General features: G+C 40.5%; 1 protein-coding gene across 7 annotated transcripts in view; it reads right to left on the reverse strand.

The window, feature by feature from the left end:
- Nucleotides 1-3536: 3536 nt before the first annotated feature.
- The window catches only part of LOC127395201 (polycomb group RING finger protein 3-like), a 122788-nt gene continuing 112205 nt past the window's right edge, over nt 3537-14119 (reverse strand). For all 7 annotated transcript variants that reach the window (XM_051641786.1, XM_051641784.1, XM_051641788.1 and 4 more), the window contains 2 exons: nt 12866-12946; nt 3537-8236 (listed from right to left, as the gene is read on the reverse strand). In XM_051641786.1, the coding sequence (XP_051497746.1) occupies nt 8189-8236; nt 12866-12946 (129 nt within the window). In that variant the 3' untranslated portion in view covers nt 3537-8188. The remainder of the gene's footprint in view (nt 8237-12865; nt 12947-14119) is intronic.

Below are 14119 nucleotides of genomic sequence, written 5' to 3' on the forward strand. Positions count from 1 at the left end.
GCCCTGAATTGGTCAGGCAGTTGGACTAGATGATCGTTGTAGCTCCCTTCCAACTGAAATAGTCTAGCCCATTTTAAATATATTTATACTCATAAATACATAAAAATGGTAAAGTATTGATATATCATAGGATATTCATTAGTAAATTCGATAGAAATATAGCCTAATAAAAGTTTACTAAAATAATGAATTTGCTATACTAAGGGTTGCTTTTAAAACAATGTGCTTTGTGAAACTATCAGTCAACTATGCCAAGCATCCTGTAGGTGGTGATAACATCAAGTCTTCTAAGAACCTGTGGCGCCTACAGACAACAGTTATGTGGATTCTGACCTACCTGGGCAATATACCAGCGGGAGACTGGAGACAGGACCAGGACCAGAGACCAGGACAAAGACGACAAAGGACTAGAATCAACAAAGACCCCCACAGGAGACCCTCGAGCCTGCATAATTACAAAGATAGCCAATTCCAGGAAATAAAATGACTATGTAGAAGAATTCTGGGAACTCATTGACATGGAACTGAATATGCATGTTTTTGGTGTATATTAGTCGGGGTGTTTCACTAACTCGTTGGAGCACTCATGGTGGAGAATCCCCAGTGCTGCCCAGCGCTGCAATAAAGAATGCCTGCTCAATAACAGCTTGTTTGTTGTTATTGGGTCTTGATCTCGGAATCCTTACCCAGCCGCACCTAGCCTCCCACTTCGGTGAGGAGTGTTAGAAAGAAAGGGGGTTTGGAAGCTCCAAATTTTTGTTTCAGTATTTACTTCCTGTCCCCCCAACAGAAGACATGTTACTTAACTGACAGGCAATTATGGCCACACTTTTGGCACAGACGTTTCAGTATCATATGTCATAAAGTACTCCTTTGGGTCATGCCAACATCTCGGCTATATAAGATGGGAATAAAGATTGATTACAGAACCATGTATGTCATTCTTGTTCCAGTCGCACTGTGTTTGTTTAAGAATATAGTAAGGGGGGGGGGGGGGGGGGGAGGAATGGAACGGAACAACTACCAGGAGACTGGCAGGATTTCAGTTAGCTTTTTTACTTTTATTACCAAGCATATAATATCATTTGGCAAAACACTGGATATAAGCATCACTACTGTAAAATCAAAACATTAGGCAATAATCCCAAAAGGCTTCTTCAGAACAAAACTAGCAACCAATAGTACAAAAATCACACAGGAAACAGTATAAAAAAGTAATGTCTCAAGTGAAACCAAGTAAAAAATATGGTCTTACACTGTGATAGTTTCGGTATCTTTATTATACCACATATCGAGGATAAAAGCTTAGTGATTGTACTGATTTATTGTCCTTTAAGCTTAATTGAATGTTGTTGCAGAAAAGAAACAAACCCTTTTTGTCCAATTAAATTACTTTGATAAAATAACTTTATTAAACCAATGTTTTTTAAAGTTAAAAGATACAGAAACATCAGTCCGTCCTTCAAAAATTAGGACTCCATCTTGCAGACACACATTTAAGCAATTTTGTCCACATGAATTATTCCACTGCTTTCAGTGGAACCATCTAGTTTAGCAATAAAGTTACCACTTTAAGAGTTTGCAGGATTGGCCTTTTGGCCCCTATCTTGCTATCTGACCTCAGCAGATCATGGTGGCTTCAAAAGGTTTCCAGGAAGCCTTGAGGATCCACGCAAGTGGCTCAAACAACAAGAATAGAATTTTAAATTGTGTATAGGCGTATTGAACTCCATTGTAAAAATAGGACTGTTGGTTTCCCACAAAAGGCAGGTACCTAGAGAGTGTCTGTACATTATTACAGATTTTGATGAAAGCAGACATTAAACTATTTTTCTGTGCTGATGTTAGGCACGTTAATGCTCTCTCAGCACCTTTAAAAGACACAAAAGTCAATACCTCTCAATTATAGTTAAGTGAATCTTATGCAAAGATTCTAGCATGCATGACGGTTCTGATTTGGTTTGGTGGGTTTTTTTGGTAGCGGGGGAAGGGCCACAGGATTGGCTCCCACAAGAAGCTGAGAAGCTCCCCCTGCTCCAAACCCAGCCGAAGAGCCATTAGACAATAGATGCGCCTCTGTGATTAACATACAAAAGAACAGCTATAACACCGGAGCAGAGAGGCACTTGGGGAGAGAAGAGCTGTGCTGGAGGAGGAGAGTTGTGCTGGTGGTTGGTGAGGAAGAAGGGGAAGAAGGTGCCCTAGAAGAAGTCTCCCTGCAACCCATGGCGAGATGGCAGGCTGTCCCCCTGCACTCGTGGAGGAACGTGGTGGAACATTCCCTGAAGGTGCCAGGAGGGGTGAACTTGGCCAGTGGACCTGGATTTTGTGGCAAGTGGTTTTGCTGCCAGTGGACTTGGATTGCGCAGCTTTGGAAGACCCCGGTGCCAGGGGAGTTGGCAGTTCCCAAAGCAGCCCGTGACTCTGCGAGAAGCCCATGCTGGAGCAGATTGGTCCAGACCTCGTGGGAAGGACTCATGAAGGAGAGGTTCGTGGAGTACTCATTCCCATGGGAGGGACCCCATGGGGAAGCAGGGAAGGATTGTAAGGAATCCCTTCTTCCTGAGGAGGATGGCACGGCAAGAACCACCAGCCTGTGAACTGACTCTAAACCCTCATCCCCTGTCCCCCTGTGCTGCTGGGGGGAAGGAGGGAGAGAAACCGGGAACAAAGTAATTTGGGCACGGGAAGAAGGGAGGGGTGGGGTAACACATGCACGCACTGCTGTTTGTGTTGTGTGTGTTTGATTAGTGTGAAATTAATTTATTTTTTTTTTCCCCAAGTTGAGTCTGTTTTGCCCGGGACCTTAATCGGTGAAGAATCCTCCTAGTCCTTTGTCTCGACCCATGAGCTTTGTCCTCCTCATCCCAGAGTGTGTGTGTGTGGGGGGGTGGGGAGTTGAGTGGGCGGCCGTGTGGCTGTTGCTTTGTTGTTGTGTTGGGCCCAAATTGTGACATTAATGTCAAGCCAGCCAGGAGAGACAAAGAACCACAACACTGACATTCTTGTTATTAACTTCAGGCAGAAAATCTGAAGCTTAGATTGCATTAATATCTCTGGTGAGATGTCCAAACTGAATCAATTGCCTGAGGAAATACAGAAACTAGATTTTTCTGTAAAATTCAGCCTTATGTACTGAATACATTTCTTAATAGATGTGTTTTCTCAGTAGTACTTAAGATTAATATGTTATTGTACAGACTAGTTGGCTTTTTTTGATTATACTTAACTCAATGGTAAGATTCATATAACTGAAAAATAGGCTAGCTGTATAGTTCCATTTACCATCCAGTAGGAAAAAAGTGAATCTCCTAAAACTAATTATGCCATTATAACAATAGAGCCAGATAAGCTTTCAGAGGCTCATAATCTATTGAAAAATAGAAAAAGTATCATAATAAACGTAGTCTCATTTTTGCAGTCTCACATTCCCAGAGGTGACAGTGTTGTGTATATCATTGCACAACTGATAAAAATAAATATTCTCAGGTTAGATGACAGGCAAAGATACCAGACATAACAATGGTACAAACCAATATTGAATAGTCTTCATCTTTTGCATATTACTTCCACAATTCATATTAAAGTTCCTTGCTCGATCATCCCTTTGAAAATATTGCTGATGGGTAGTTCTTGCACTTAAAAGATTTTACAAGCTCATAAAATTCCAAACTTCATTCTTTAAGAAAATACAAAAAAACCCAACAAAGCACAAACGTAAATGCCAAGCAAAATCCCACTGAACGTATGCATGAAAATCCCCATCTATGGTGCTTTTCAATTTAGAAGTAGATACTACATTTACAGTTTAAACACATGCCTTTTAAATGCATGTTTCTGACCCATTGCACAAAAGAATAAGCAAAGCTCTTTAGCATACATAGTAAAGACATTCAAACCTAACAGGAAGAAGCTGTAAAAACATTTTACAGTTTTACATGCCTGCAAATAAAGCTGGACCTTTGAAACAACTCTAATGCTAAAATAAAGCAGAATGTTTAATATAATAAATAGTTTTCATAAAGGCAATTTTTCCGAGCTCCCAAATCTTATTTAAACTCAATATTATACATTTTCTGTGAATTACCTATTTTTAATGAAAACTATAACTAGTGAGACTATGAGCCTGGGATAATTTAGTGTCATTGCTGCTGAGGATAATGCTACAATATACTTTTTTTACTGCAATTATTTACCAGTGTAAGTGGCTGTAAAAATCACTTCACAGTAATGCTATCTTCGTTAACAATAATAAAAGAGAGAAAATATTGTTTTAGTTAATATAATCTCGACATTAAATCAAATGTTTCTTAAGCTTCACAGAAGTAAAACAGAACTTTGATCCCAAGGCTTGCCTCTGACTTGAATTCAGTTGTAGTCTAGTCTTTCCATAAAGCTAGAAAAAAACCAGATGGTGCAGATGCCATCCCATCCCTCCCCATGGGAAATAGTTTTTTAATTAAGATATCTATTGTGACATGATGTGAACAATAAGGGTGTGGTTGGGGACTTTTTGTTTGTTTTGTTTTTAAAAGCACTGCTGAGGTTTTATCAGGTAAAACACATTACAAAAGCAGTTACACACAACTATGAGCAATCACCAGCTATAGGTGTTAACACTGGCTACAGATGCATACCTATTGTAGCAGGGCACTCCATCTCACAATATGCCTGCCTCAGTTCCCTTTTATGATTCAATTGCTTTTTGTCTCTCAGTTTTCCAGGCCCAGGCCTGAAGTGAAAGATTCCCATGAGAAGGGAAAAGGCCTAGCAAACTCTGTGCTGGTAACAGCCTTGAAAGGCATAAACAGAGGGCCAAGTTGATGTTCATAACACCAGCTGCTCTCCAGTGTTGAAGAACACGGAGCTCAGCCTAGCCACAACCAGGCCCGAAACAGAGATAAAGTAATAACGAACAGATAAACAACAGAGTTTGCTTGGTAAGAATAAGGTCCTCATGGTTTTTCCCACTGATTTCCTTTTATTCTCCAATGAGAGATGTCGGAGGTATGGCTAATGGTTAAATTACAGCAGTCAATCCACTTTATTCTATAAAAGCCTGGTCCCATTTTCAATCGGGGGGATTTCCGTACACTTTCCCTGGAGGTTGCTGGACCTTCTCCCTCTGCCAGGGATGCCTGCCAGAGAGACCGATTCTCGAGAATTATGATTCACCCAGGGACACTCAGCTGTGGCCTGGCAAGGGTGAGAAATATTACTCTTTCACTGTTTTATTTAGCAAACTTAACGTTAAGTAATCTTCATTATTAAGTTTAAGACTGTAGAATCCTTTAGAGGTGATAATTAATATTCTAGGCCTAGTATAGAATTTGATAATAAGTAAGTTGCCAGCATTTTAGTGGTTAACCTTTGTTGTTTGATTTAATTATAAGCAGTAAAATTCACTGCTAATATACCCTTTGCATCCAACCTGCACTTCTGTTCATATCTCCCAATTTCCCTACATTTTTGCTGTACTTGTGCCTCTCATCCAGAATAATTAAAACCCCCAACGTTATATGCAATAAATCTTGATTACTGCACATACGTATTGTCTGTCATCCATCCCGCCCGGGACACCTATATAAACAGATTTAATTATATTGTTATAGCACCGTAACGAATTTGAGTGATTCCAAAGACAGTTACAAATTTGTAAACATATATTCTATACTATAGACTGCTAGAGTAAGATTTAGAACTGAATGGCAGAGAGCTTTCTGAATGTACATGTTTGTAACTGCTAACCTCTTTCAGTTGTAGAGCTACACAGGGAAACACTACTTTCCCAATAAACTTTAACAGCACTGCATCAACAGCTGAACACAGTGTACATATACTGATGTAGGCCAATCACAAATATATTTATTAAACCCTTAGATTGTAGCTGAACAATGAATTAGGCATTTACATGGTCTATGGACTTCAGCATTAGGGGTGCATGGAGAATGGGTGTTTATAGCCATCTTTGCACTCACTGGAGGCCTCACCAACAGGAACCAGCTTGATTTACACAGGGAAGTATACAATGATAGCCACATTAAGAACTTCAGAAAGGCCTATTATGTTAACTTACTTATACATCCATATCACCTACGTTCACCATTCTGTGAAAAACTACCAAAAATAGAGACTTAATTAGATCTCACCTGTCCTCTTCTGTCACTTCTATTAATACTAAAAACAGATAAAAGCTAAATTGTAGCTAAGTGAGTCCAGAAACAGTACAGCAAAACCAGAGGAAACTTCTAATTCCATCATATACACATGCTCTAAGTCTTGACATAAAGAAGTCCTGTCTAACCCAGGTGTTCAAATGTAGTGGTTTCACATCATCATTTGCAGATACAGCAGTATTCCACTGGCCTTACTGTGACTCTCTTGACTATCCCCATAGTTCAGTAGACTTTTTATTTCTCTTTGCATTTCTTTCAATTTCTTCACCATCCACCATCTATGGCCATAAATGAAAACAAGGGCCCCATTTCCAAATACAAACAAGTGAACTTTAAGCTTTCCTCTGGCAACAGCAGAACTAGGAAAAGAAAAACTGAAAAGTTCAAGGAAAGCATGGGAGATGCACAGAGCAATGTGGTGCTTGGAAAATTCAAGAGGTAGTAGGATTCAGAATACTTGAATAAACCTCTTATGGGATCAACCTCCTATTATCAAGTAATGTTAAGTAATGCTTTCTTGCAAAGTAGGAGAGCACAGCTGGAAGAAGCAGGACAGTGCTAACAGGCATACCGATTGTCCTAGCCATTGACATTTTATGAAAGAATAAAGCATTTGATATAACTGCCATTTTCAGCTGACAGGAAAACTCAAAGAGTTTAAAAGTATTGGCAGCCTCCAGTTGCCAATAATACTGCTTATCTTCTTTTCAGTTACTTAAGACCCCATGTCAAACACTCACGTCCGTGATATATGTAATGTTATGCAGCATATAGCTTTCAAAAGTCACTTTTAACTACTACCACATTTTTATTAAGCTGACTAAAAAGCCTTTCAATCAGTGTAGTCAACACTGCTAAGCACTACAGAAGGTGGATTCTCTAAGGTGTGTGCATGTCTGTACACATACACATGCTATTGGGAGCTTGCATCTCAGAGCTTGACACAAGCAAAATGATCAGTTAAGGCTGGATGGTGCCCCTTTAAATCTAATCTGACCTCAAAGACCAATAGTAATTGAGTTATAAACAACTGCGGTTTCATACAGAAAACAGTAAGAGAAACAGAAGTGGTTTGCAGTTAACTGAAGAATTTTTAGCTAGTGAAATGGAAACTTGTGCAACATCAACAAAAAGTGCCCAACAGCCAAAGTTTTAATAGTTAATGAAATAGCAAATACTCCCTAAAGTAAAATTTTATTTTCACAAGCCCTGATTATATGACATGTTTGCTTTAAAATAATTTCACAAGTTCAGCACTTATGAGTATTTGTCATGATTTGATGTAATTTATGCCATGGCAAAATATTAAGGCATATTTAAAAAATCAAGTGAACTCATTTCAAATGAACATGCAAGGGGGGGATATTAAAACATTACTGAAATACAAAATAAGGAACAAGCATTGTGCAAAACTAATGAAATAATTGGATCTCCAGGCATTTTAGGAATTTTTTAATACAGCATAAAAATATCACCAGTCACTGTATCATTAGGTATGTTCAATGCTCTATCAAATGGCTTGATTAAAACGGACCTAATTGGGCATACTACATAAAACAAAAACACCTCAGAAAAACATACTGAAACAAGTTGGAAAGTGTAAAGACACAAAAAAAAAAGTAAATATAGTAATTTTGTGTTAAAACCAACATTTTCAAACTCTCCCATACCATTTTAACTTGTTTTTGTGTAACTACAAATAGATGAATCAGGCTGAGCTCCATAGAACTGTGAAGTGTTTTCACTACCTGTAAACTCAGTGCTGGTAGAATCCTGTTGAGTTGTGTTTTATTTCATTTGTACAAAAATAAATATTTTTTTTTTTTTTTTTGTCCAAAAATTCATGCAGCACATCCCTAGAAATATTCAGAAGGACAGTCTGCTATAGAAGCACTACAGTCTTCCAAAATGATTCTGCTGGTTTGTGTCACATGAGAGTTAAGTGCTGCACTAATGTGCCAAATTATAGCCTCTGCAAAAAAAAAACTGTCCAGAAGAACAATTAAGTTCTCCTACAGCAAGTCCATTTTGGGTCTGTAATGTAGCAGTAGAGGTGCTTTCTGCAAGACAGAATGATCAGACAGGTTAAGGGGCAAAATGAAAATGAATTAATATACTTTATTTATAAAATTTATCTGTTTCATAAATTAAAGCTTACAGAGACTATCAGAGTATCTATATTCCAAAATTTCACCAAGATGCCCCATCTACAGCTCCCCCCCAAAAAGAAACCTTCTACTTTTGTCTCAGTAATTGATAATTCTAAGAGTAGCTAACACTGGCTATCTAGAATAGAACCTGTTCTCAGCAGGACTCAATCACAAGCCCTTGGGGAAGGACATAAGAACAATGCAAGTAAACAGCAATACTCTCCAGAAAGCTCCCCAATCTCAAACAATTCAGGAGTTTCCAAAGCCAGATGTAGAGTCTTGTGAATTTACCCATTGCTTTTTTAAAGCTATGTAAACATTTAACATTTACAACATCCTACAGTACAGAGTTCTACAGTTCAAGTTTACACAACATAAATAATGGTCATAAAAGCCTCTTCAGCATGAGTTTGTGTGAATTGGCTCTTTAGGTACTTATGTGCATAGATGGAACAATAGTTACCTGAAAAGAGCAGGCTTAAGAGTGGAAAAATACATGCTGAGAATCATAGAATGATTGAGGTTGGAAGGGACCTCTGATCATGGCTCTTTGTTGGACTTTCTCCATTGTGTCCATGTCTCTCTTGTACTAAGGAGCCCAGAACTAGACACAGGACTCCAGGTGTGGCCTCACCAGTGCTGAATAGAGCTGCTGGCTCTATTCAGGTCTCTCGACCTGCTGGCAATACTTTGCCTGATGCAGCCCAGGATACCATTAGCCACCTTTGCTGCAAGGGCACGTTGCTGGCTCTTGTTCAACCTGGTGTCCACCAGGACCCCAGGTCCTTTTCTGCCAAGCTGCTTTCCAGCTAGATGTCCCCAATCATATATTGGTACAAGGTGTTGTTTCTTCCCAGAGACAGGACTTTGCCTTTCCCCTTGCTAGAATCACAGTCTCCTGTCCTTTCCCAGCAACATCAGGCACCCTGAAGTTCCTCACGGGGTTCCTAGGAGTCCCCTGATGATTTTGGAAGTTGTTCCTGTTCCCTGAAAATCTAGACGATCTAAAAGCAGAGCCCAGAAACCACTGTGCAAACTGCTGCATCTGTTGGATGCTTCTGTTAACTGCATTAAGCCAGGAGAAGATGGAGAATGTTTTATGAACAAATGTAGCGTTTCTCAAACTCACTACCCTTGATTTCAAAAGGGCAGACTCTTCAAGGATCTGCTTGGTAGGGTACCATGGGACAAAGCCCTGGAGGGGAGGGGAGCCCAAGAAAGCTGGTCTATATTCAAGGATCACCTCCTCCATGCCCAGGAGCAATGTGTCCCAACAAAGAGGAAGGCAGGCAAAAATGCCAGGAGGCCTGCGTGGATGAGCAAGGAGCTCCTGGACACAGTTAAATGTAAAAACAAGGTATGCAGAGAGTGGAAGCAGGGACAGGTATCCTGGAAGAAGTACAGAGAAGTTGTCAGAGAAGCAAGGGATCGGGTAAGGAAAGCCAAAGCACAGAAAGAGTTGGATCTGGCCAGGGATGTCAAGGGCAACAAGAAAAGTTTCTACAGGTATGTCAGCAATAAGAGGAAGACTTGGGAAAATGTGGGCCCACTCCAGAAGGAAACTGGAGACCTGGTCATGCAGGATGTAGAGAAGGCTGAGATACTCAGACTACTTTGCCTCAGTCTTCACCAGCAAGGGCTCTGGTCACACCATCCAAGTTATAGAAGGCAAAGGCAAGGACTGGGAAAAGGAAGATTCCCCCACTACAGGAGGAGAGCAGGTCTGAGACCACCTGAAGGACCTGAAGGTGCTCAAGTCCATGGGACCTGATGGGATTCATCCACGGCTCTTGAAGGAACTGGCCGATGAAGATGCAAAACTACTGTCCATCATATCTGAAAAGTCTTGGCAGTCTGGAGAAACACCCTCTGACTGGAAAAAGGGGAAACATAACCCTCATTTTCAAAAAGGGAAAAAAGGAAGACCCGGGAAACTACAGGCCAGTCAGTCTCACCTCTGTGCCCAGCAAAATCATGGAGCAGATCCTCCTGAAAACTATACTAAGGCACATGGAAAAAAATATTATTGGAGACAGCCAACAAGGGTTCACCAAGGGACAATTGTGCCTGACAAATTTGGTGGTCTTCTATGATGGGGTTACATTGCTGGGAAGGGAAGAGCAACTGACATCATCCACGTGGACTTGTGCAAAGCATTTGACACTGTCCCGCAGGACAGCTTTGTCTCTAAATTGGAGAGACATGAACTTGACAGATGGACCACTTGGTGGATAAGGAATTGGCTGGATGGTCGCACTCAAAGAGTTGTGGTCAACGGCTCGATGTCCAAGTGGAGAGTGATGAGTGGCGTTCCTCAGGGGTTGGTATTGGGACCAGTGCTGTTTAACATCTCTGTTGGCAACATGGACTGTGGAACTGAGTGCACCCTCAGCAAGTTTGCAGATAACACCAAGCTGTGTGGTGCAGTCGACACACTGGAGGGAAGGGATGCCATCCAGAGGGACCTTGACGGGCTTGAGAGGTGGGCCCGTGCAAACTGCATGAAAATCAACAAGGCCAAGAGCAAGGTCCTGCACCTGGGTCAGGCCAATCCCAAGCACACATACAGGCTGGGCTGAGAATGGATTTAGAACAGCTCTGAAGAGAAGGACTTGGGGGTGCTGGTTGATGAAAAGCTCAACATGAGCCAGCAATGAGCACTTGCAGCCCAGAACGCCAACCATATCCTGGGCTGCATCAAAAGAAGCATGGCCAGAAGGTCGAGAGAGGTGATTCTGTCCATTTACTCGGCTCTTGTGAGATCCCACCTGGAGTACTGTGTCCAGTTCTGGGGCCCCCAACATAAGAAGGACATGAATCTGTTGGAGCAAGTCCAAGGAGGGCCACAAAGATGATGATGAGAGGGCTGGAGCACCTCTCCTATGACAGGCTGAGAGAGTTGGGGTTGTTCAGCCAGAAGAGAAGGCTCTGGGGGAGACCATCTAGCAGCCTTCCTGTACCTGCAGGGAGCCTACAGGAAAGCTGGGGAGGGATTTTTACAAGGGCATGGAGTGATAGGATGAGGGGTAATGGTTTCAAGCTGAAAGAGGGTAGATTTAGGTTAGACATTCAGAGGAAATTTTTTACTATGAGGGTGGTGAGACATGGATGCCCCCTCCCTGAAAGTGTTCCAGGCCAGGTTGGATGGGGCGTTGAGCAACCTGATCTAGTCGGAGGTGTCCCTGCCCATGGCAGGGGGGGTGGAACTAGATGATCTTTAAGGTTCCTCCCAAACCAACCCAGTCTATGAGTATATGATTTAATTTGGCCTTTTCTTGGACCATTACTGAGCCGTTATCTTTATGTCTAACCCCAAAACTTGATTTCTGTTTGATGGCAGTCAACTCATACCACTATTGTTATATATAAACTTCAGATACATGTTTCCCCAGCATGCATCTCTACATTTATCCATATTGAACTTTAGGTGCCATTTTATCACCTGGTCATCCAGTACTGTAAAGGACTCCTGCAAACTTTCATCACCAACATTTATCATTACTGTCTTGAGTAACTTTATTGGTGCCAGTGTCACCTCACTATTTAAACCTCTTTTCTAGGTAATTTGCAAAGATGTCATAACTGACTGAAGTCTCCTACCTTCTATTTCCAAATCTGAAATTATTTCTTCATAAACAGATAAAAATTGCCTACCTATTCGCATTCATCCCTTATATTTATGCATCCAAAGGTATTACATCTTTCTACCACAGTATCATCCTGGGGGCTTGTGTTGTGTTGCATGTCCATTATGAACACTAACCCTAACTTCAAGATTATCACTCCCAAACTACACACACCCTGATTCTCTGGATGTGACTTGTATCCTAGATGTTCAATTTGACATTTCATTATGCGTACAGCTATTTTATTTGGGAGACCATAAATCACCAGTGATAATTTATGCTCTTTATGAATCTCCCATCATTTACTATTCAGCTGTAAGTTTTGTTATGTGGGGTTTTGTTTAGTTTAAATAAACTAACATCGGTAACCCACTCGACTGCTTTCCTCAGCCTTGTTTATTCCTACTAAATATTGCTACAAGTCTCTTAAACTGAAGTGGGGAGCAAAGTTAATTCATCCACCTCCTTTCATGAGTATATTCAGCCTCTCTTCCAAACTACAGAATATAAATGTATTAAATATTTGTCTCTTCTGCATTGTAACCAGTTTCACAATCTACACAGAGTAAGTAATGTTAGTTGTATCTGACTGACATGGCTGAGAAAAAAAATGTCCCTCTCAATGGCTTCAGCCTCCTTTACCATATACATTTTTAATTACTATCAAATTGACATCTGCTGTCAACTTCCTGTTTTTCTTAGTGGCACATTTTAACTTTTTCCACATTTTTCTCTTTTGAATTAAGAAAATATCTATTTTTAAAGATAGTTTATTAGACATTTTAAAATGGGTATGTTAACCATTTTGAAGTTATTGCAGTATAGGCCTGCATGATGTGTGCTTTATGAACTTTGTTCAGCTAATGATTTACATAGAACATGAAAATGTTGATGAAAAGAAGTTGTGTCATACCTTAAATCTCCATCTAGTAACAACTACAAACTTGAGTGTATGGTCCTTGCCAAGAATCTCTTCATTGCATAATATATCCAGCTGATGTAAAAAGAAGAAATAATTAATTCACTGACACACAGAACATGGCTTTGAAACAATACACTTCAGATAAGGCCCAATAAAAAGATCAAAGAAACAGAATTCAATGCTCATGTAAAGACAGTCCTTTGACATGCTATGAAAATTGTTTACACAGTACCCAGCAAGTCCAGCAAGTAACTTTCTACTTTGAAAACGCATTTTTAAAAGGCTATCCCCTGCTTATGCATCAGTGTTTAAGACTTTTTTTGCACACACTTTATAGTTGTTTTAACTTTTATATGTCAGCTTTGAAAGATCTTGATATTGGAAACAGCAAGGGTATGGACTCATAAGCAAATGTGAGATCATGTGACCAGCCATTAGTTGAATTGCAATAGATGATCATGCATATCAGCCTATTTGACTGCAAGGTGACATGTATTGAAAGGGTAAGTCACCGCAAAAGGGATGTATGCTAATAGTACTTTACCACAACCTGAGAAAGCTAAGAACATGCATGCAGTCCACTAACACAGCTTAGCTGACAATAACTCAAACCAGGATTTGTCTACAGCATTCAACCAAGTGTTCACATCTGTAGGACCCTCCTCCTCAAAACATATTTTTCACTGGACATACCAATACACTGTTTCCACAAAAATGCCATGAGCCCTTAAAGGGGGAGGGGGGACTCCTGAAACACAAGTACTGTTGAATGAACATTCTTGCATTTCAGTAAGAACCAAGTAGGTTGTAAAACCAGAGATTGCTGCAGCGGAATAGCGAGTTTAAACACAAAACCAAAAGGTGTAATTAGTAAGAAAGGAATCCAGGTTTCTGAAAGGTGCTAAGAATTTTAACACAGATGCTAGATGGGCCAAACATAGGTGACATACAGCTGGATCTATTACTCACCAAAAAGGAAGAACTGCCTGGGGACATGCTAATCAATGGCAACCATGAAATAGTGAAGTTCAAGATCCTGAAGGGAGTGAGGAAATCAAGTAGCAGAGTACAGATCCTGGGCTTCAGTAGAGGAGAAATTTACTTTTTCAGGAGGCTGGTAAGTTGGGATCCCATGAGAGGCACCTCTGAAGGGCAAAGGAGCTCAACAGATGATAAGTCTTAAGGACAACATCCTCCAAGCACAACAACAGTCCATCCCAATACTCAGAAAAAAGAGTAGATGTA

This window comes from Apus apus, chromosome W (genome assembly GCF_020740795.1).
Source record: "Apus apus isolate bApuApu2 chromosome W, bApuApu2.pri.cur, whole genome shotgun sequence".
In the NCBI taxonomy this organism is placed as follows: domain Eukaryota; kingdom Metazoa; phylum Chordata; class Aves; order Apodiformes; family Apodidae; genus Apus; species Apus apus.